Source organism: Psammomys obesus, unplaced genomic scaffold (genome assembly GCF_907164565.1).
Source record: "Psammomys obesus unplaced genomic scaffold, mPsaObe1.curated_primary_1811, whole genome shotgun sequence".
Lineage (NCBI taxonomy): Eukaryota > Metazoa > Chordata > Mammalia > Rodentia > Muridae > Psammomys > Psammomys obesus.
In genome coordinates, this window is record NW_026596051.1 from 17749146 (window position 1) to 17755331 (window position 6186).

The 6186-nt window shown below is 45.6% G+C and overlaps 1 protein-coding gene across 2 annotated transcripts in view; it reads left to right on the forward strand.

Moving 5' to 3' along the window:
* Fam193a (family with sequence similarity 193 member A) overlaps positions 1–2477 on the forward strand; it is a 76342-nt gene extending 73865 nt beyond the window's left edge. For both annotated transcript variants that reach the window (XM_055623891.1, XM_055623892.1), the window contains exon 20: positions 1678–2477. In XM_055623891.1, coding sequence (XP_055479866.1) covers positions 1678–1771 — 94 coding nt within the window. In that variant the 3' untranslated portion in view covers positions 1772–2477. The remainder of the gene's footprint in view (positions 1–1677) is intronic.
* Positions 2478–6186: the final 3709 nt, after the last annotated feature.

The following is a 6186-nucleotide window of genomic DNA, read 5'->3' on the forward strand; positions in this document are numbered from 1 at the left end:
AAGAAGAAGAAGAAGAAGAAGAAGAAGAAGAAGAAGAAGAAGAAGAAAAGAAGAAAGAAAATACTCTTTCCATCATTAATACACAAATTAACTGTTGCCTGAGAAACAGGGCAAAGGCTGATTCTTTTTGAAAAAGATTTTCTTTATTTATTTTTATTATTTATTGAATTCTATGCACATGTGCATACTCACTTATGTGAGAATGCTCACAGAAGACAGAAATATGTATCCGATGCCTTGGAGCTAGAGTTAAAAGAAGCTATGGACCACTCAAAATGGGTATTGAGAACCATATGTGTATCTTTGTTATGGATTCTTAACTACTGGGCCATCTCCCAAAGGGTGTTTTTTTTTTTCAGAAGCTATTTAGCTTGCAGTGCTTGTGGCTCAGCACAGAGCTGGCAGGTGGTTCAAGTTTGAAGGCCTTCATGTACAGAGGACATGTCTCCTTGGATGGAGTGGAGAGCAGAGTATTGTAACCTTTCTCATCATAGTAAATTCTTATTTTGTGAATAACTAAGACAGGCCAAAACTGCCACTTGACATATAGACCTAGCTGATGCCCTTGATGCAACCCACTTGCTGTGGGCAATGGGCCAGACCCAGCCTACCCTTGCTGGTGTATGACTCATGAGCTAAGAGAATTTGTACATTGAAGCAGTTGGAAACATTTTCGAACACACAAAAATTATACAAATTTTGGGTTTTACTCTCTAAATGTTGTTTCACATTAACATCAGAGACATCTGCTGAGTCTGTGTGGCCATGGTTGCCTGTGTGTCATCAAGACAGCGTGCAGGATTACCACAGACTATAAGACTTAAAAAGCTTGTAGCACTTCTGGTCAGTTACAGAAGTTGCGGGCTGCCTCCTGGCAACCTCATCTTTAAGCTTAGAAGCCTGCTTTTTCTAGCAGCTCCTATGATACAAGGTCCTTGTCAAGCGGTTATTAGCCTGTGACCCTAGTTGTGGCTTTCCTGCATACCCAGCCGAAGTAACCATAATGTGTCTTCCTTCCTGAGAATCATGGCTGCTGTGGAGGCTGAGCCAGCCAGTGGCTTCTTACCCTGAACAAATTTGTTGTTTTGAGTGAGCTCATGCTGTTGACCAAGACTGTGAATTATGTATCATAGGAAGACCTGCTGCAGGACTGTCCTGGAGTCCTGCCTCTTGTGAGGTGGCTTCTGACCTTATGTTGCCCAACAGTCCACCCTCCTGCTGGGAAGCAGGCTGTGACTTGGGTAGTGGCTTAAATAGAGCATCAGAATCTACCTCAGTCCCTGGAGTCTCTGAGATAGGGAGGTAGTGGGACCCTAGCCCTTTTCTCAGGCAGAATAGTAACTGATGTCAGCTGCTCTCAGATGATCACCTGAGAAGAGGTTTCCTTGAGCCCTTTAGTAATACTCAGTCCCTTTCCTACAGTAAATGCTACTTTTCTTATACTATATTGTCTGTCACCTAAACACAGTATCAGATGACAGCACCAGAAAATGTACAAGCCGCTTAGTTGGCCAGTGTCCTGAAGATGGGACAACTCCATCAAACATGGAGACTTTTGACCTCAAACCTCACTGAGCTTCTCCAGTAACTTAATAGCAAGAATCAGAGGTTGGTGTGGTGGTTGCCAAACTGGGTGTAGGCTATGTTCTGTGACAATTTGCTTTTTTGTTTTGGCAGGTTCTGCTTGGACTCTGCTAGACAGAACCGACAAAGACTATCCATCAACTGGTCCAACTTTAGCTTGAAGAAAGCCACCTTTGCTGCCCACTGAATGAGGACTGCCTGGAGAGGGATATGTGGGAGGCAGCTGGGCTGCGCCACTCAAGAGCCAAGCCCCTCACTGGCTCCCCAGAGCTTTGGTACCCACCCAGGGTGTGTAGGGTGGGATGCCATGGCCTGAGACCCCCAGACCGAGAACTTGCTGCTCGACCTGCGTTGTTAGCTTGTGTGCGTGTAGTCTGTGAGTGAGACTTCTTTGATTGTAGCTCTGTGCTGTCGGAATGGAACAGTAGTTCCCGCCAGTTCCTCCACCACCACGGCCTCAGAGGCCTAGGCCGTGGCCAGAGACGAGTTTGCATCATCCACGTGGCTCTGTCGCCTCTGCATCTCGCCCTGTCCTGTCATCTGTCCCCGCCAGGGTGTCAGCCATCCCTCAGCTCCCATGTGCCCTGTGTCCCACCCAAGGCGGGCTGGGCGGGCAGGCCTCCTTTGTCTTCTTTCACAATCTACTGTTTCCGAGTGTACACGTTGCGCTGTTTGTGTTTGACCCCCTGACTTGTAGCCAGCTTGTGTAAGACCCCTTGCAGAATGAGAACGTTAAAAACAAGAAACCCACCCAGTACTCACACCATCAAGTCTGTTCTAGAGCGTACAACCGTATTAACACGGAGGCCTGCCTGGCTACTTTTTTAACATATTGTTAAGTAATATTAAAATCATGTCTTTCTTTTTGAAAGATGGAATACATTAGTACAGCAGGAGACCCAGTCTGGTTGCTTTCTGCTGGGGATGATGGGTGTGGTGGGAGGTGTCAAATGGGTGATAACTTGTTCCCAGGGAGCCAAGGCCACCAATCCCAAAGTCACTTCTTGGCGTTCCTCAGTCTCAGGGTTCATAGTAACCTCATTTGTCTTCTGGACACCAGGCTAGTACAGGTACCAGAAAAGAGAAGTCAGCAGGACACAACCATGAACCAAATGATTAGGTTTCATGTGCTCATGCCAAGAAGTACCAGGGAGCTGCAGGGGTTGGGGCTTATGCCCAGGTCACTGGGACATGGAATAGAGACTGAGCCTTCAAAACATGGAGCAGAGGGTTACCTATGGCCTTGTATGCAGGTACCTATCCACATTTTGAGGAGAAGAATTGGAATCTGTAGTAAAATGAAAAATTAGGAATGCTTACTTGGGTTTAAATTAGGAACAAAGTAAATGATACTGAAAAGTGAAAGAATAATCCTAGCTTGGTTAGCCCCATCTTTGTTACAGTTAACAGAAAGCTCACACAGTTGCTTCCGGGTTGTCAGCTAGTTTCCACTCACCTCAGTACATAATACGTTCATATTTTTCTAACTGTGAGCCATCTAGCATCTAGAGAAGATGACTGAGACCTGAGGTGGGAAGCTCATTAGACCCAGAGTGACACTGACAAGCCGGTGGAACAGCTGTGGGAGGGAGGGGACAGTAGGTCCTAGCCTTCTGAAGATTTTGCACCAAAGGACAGGAAGTGAGTCAGTTACCTAGAAGAGGTATGAAATAAGTTGCCTTCTTTTCTTTTGTTTTCCAGGTTAGAAAGCAGCACATCCCTGTGTTCCTGGGATAGATAGTTCAGCAAAGAAAAGCAGGCAGGGCTGTGACCTTGATGAACAGTGTTCTTGAAAGGGCAGAGATTCTGGTTCTATTCCCAGGGATACTGGCATTGTCTCCTGATTGGGGAAATGGTTAGAGACCCAGCATTGGGACTGCCTCCCAGGAGACCCCAGACACTGTCGACTTCTTCCACTGGAGCCAAGCCACCTGCCAAGAGGAACCCAGGGTCTCCAGATGTAGCATCAGCAGGAACTGTTGGCACTATAATGGTGATGGGAAAACCTCGGTGCCCCAGCAGCAAGTACATGTTGGGGCCCAGATACTCTTAGAACCTATCCCTCAGCTCTTGAGCACTTACAGATCCATAGTGGTATGCTACAGGCCAGTTCCTCACGCTTCCTAGCCATATGTTGTTCACTGCTAGGAATGAACTTCCAGTTTCCCTAGAAACCTCAAGTTTCTTTGGCTCTGTCATCAAGGGTGCATAACTTCACAGTTTGAAGAACAAAAAGTGCCAGACAGAAGCCTGTGGTCCCAGTTGGTGGAGAGGGCAAAGTAGGGAGTGAGGGAGTTCGAGGGCAACCCTTTCATTCTGTAGAGGCTGCAGGATGCCTGCAGCTCAGCAGGATGGTCATTCCACTTTTAGTTGGGGAACCAAAACCCAAAGGGGGCATTGGCCTAGGGAGGCTGAAGACTTCCTGCCAGAGCCTATGGGCAGGCATGTTTGACTATTTCTTTTACTTAATATAAATCTGAAATAAGGTAATAGATGGAAAGAAATATCAACTAGAATTTTTTTCATTCAACTTTATGTACTGTCTTAGTTACTTTTCTATTGTTAAGACACAATGACCAAGGCAACTTATAGAAAAATGTGTTTAAATTGGAGCTCATGGTTTCAGAGGGTTAGAATCTCTGACTGTCATGGTGGGGAGCATGGTAGCAGGCAGGTAGGGATGACACTAGAACTGAAGAGACACTAGGAATAGTGCTAGTCTTTTGAAGCCTCAAAGCCTGCCCCATAGCACACCTATCCAACAAGGCCATACGTCCTAATCCTGGAAGAGTTCCATCAACTGGAGACAAGTATTCAAACATGAACCTCTTGGGGAGCTATTCTCATTCAAACCACTGCTTATACCCATGCGACTAAAGTGAACCAAACACTGAAATAAGCTGAAAAAGCATGGACTGCTTCGTTTCTGATACCCTTAAGTCATCTTGCTTTTGTATCTGCTGAGCAGGTTTGAGTAAGGATTGTCTTTAGATGGCAAGGGTCAGTGTCTTGCACTTCATGGCTTGAGGGGGTGCATTCAGAACGCAGCTTTGAATAGCAATATCAATGCTAACTTGGGGCCTTTTGGATTAAGTAGTTTGGGAAGTTTCCTGCTCTCTAAGACAGGGACTTTCTGTGGTGAGCTTGTAACAAACCCCAAATCCAAGTTGCAATGAGCTTTTCAGTGGTCCTGCATTTCACAAAACATGACAGCAAATTTTGTTTTCTAAAAGGATTAAAAAACAACAACAACAACAACAAAACAGGTAGTGGGGAAAGATAGTGAAAGTAGCAGCAATATCTACCACACTACCAGCCTACAAGAGTTTTATTGTTCTTTTGCTTGTTTTAAGATTAAATACATTTCCATTACCTGGACTGAATAGCTCCTGGGTTGGCACTATAGGTTTTGACAACATGCTTGGCAGTGTATTTGTGGCAGTGAGAAGCAGAAGCAATCATGCTTAAAATTTGTCTCTGTTTTAAACATGAATCCTCCTAAGTTGTCCCCAGGTGTCAACGAAAATGCCTTTGTGTCTTTGCAGTCCCAGGCTAGCACTGTTCTGGACCCACCTCTGATGTGAACGTGATAATAGTTCAGAGATGAATGAAAATTTTGGCTACTTGGTGAAACATGCTCATACATACACTGAAGAGGGGCCCTCTTGGGGACCAGCTTGCAGACACTCCTGCCATACTGTGTTTTCATACGGGTAGCACATGACTGACGAGACAAGGAAACTTGGTGCACTGTTGGGGGACACCAAGAACAGCAAAGGCAATTTACAGATCTTAGTACTGTCAAAAACCAATATGGAGTCCATGGGTGGAGAAAGACAGGCTACTACTGTGGCTAAGGTTCTGGAGATGAGACAAACTAAGAGCCACCAGGGCCTTCAGCTGAATCATTTGCACATACTACATGAGTCTAGGCAGTGGATCATCAGAAAACGGCAAGGCTTTTCCAACATTTCTCTTAAGCAGGGTAATATGAAGTCCCATGTGTAATGGTGTATGGAAGACTGGTGCCAAGTAGTAAAACAGTTTTCAAAGGTACGGACAAAGAATATACATACATACAATTAGAAAGCAGCAGGCAAGTGAAGCCACTAGGAAGTAGATTTTTTGTTTTGATTTTTTTCTATTGGGGGAAAGGAGTTGAGACAGGGTTTCTCTGTATAGTCTTGGCTGTTGTGGACTCACTTTGTAGACCAAGCTGTCCTTGAACTCCCAGAGATCAGCCTGCCTCTGCCTCCCTGAGTGATGGGACTACAGGCATATGCCACCGTGCCTGGCTGGCAGTAGAGGTTCTTTAGAGCAGTCAGGTAAGAAGTGCTTGGGCTTACCTCAAGGGTTGTTTGTATGAGGTGCATATTTGGGTACACAGACAACCATCCCTTTGCTACCTGAGTAGTAAATACAATATAAGCTGCTCTCTGGAGCTAGACATTTGTTTTGGTTTTTCAAGACAGGGTTTCTCTGTGTACCCTTGGCTGTCCTGGAACTACCTCTGTAGACCAGGTTGGCCTCAAACTCAACAGAGGGCTACCTGCCCCTTCCTTGCCTCCCAAATACTGGGATTAAAAGCATGCACCACCTCGC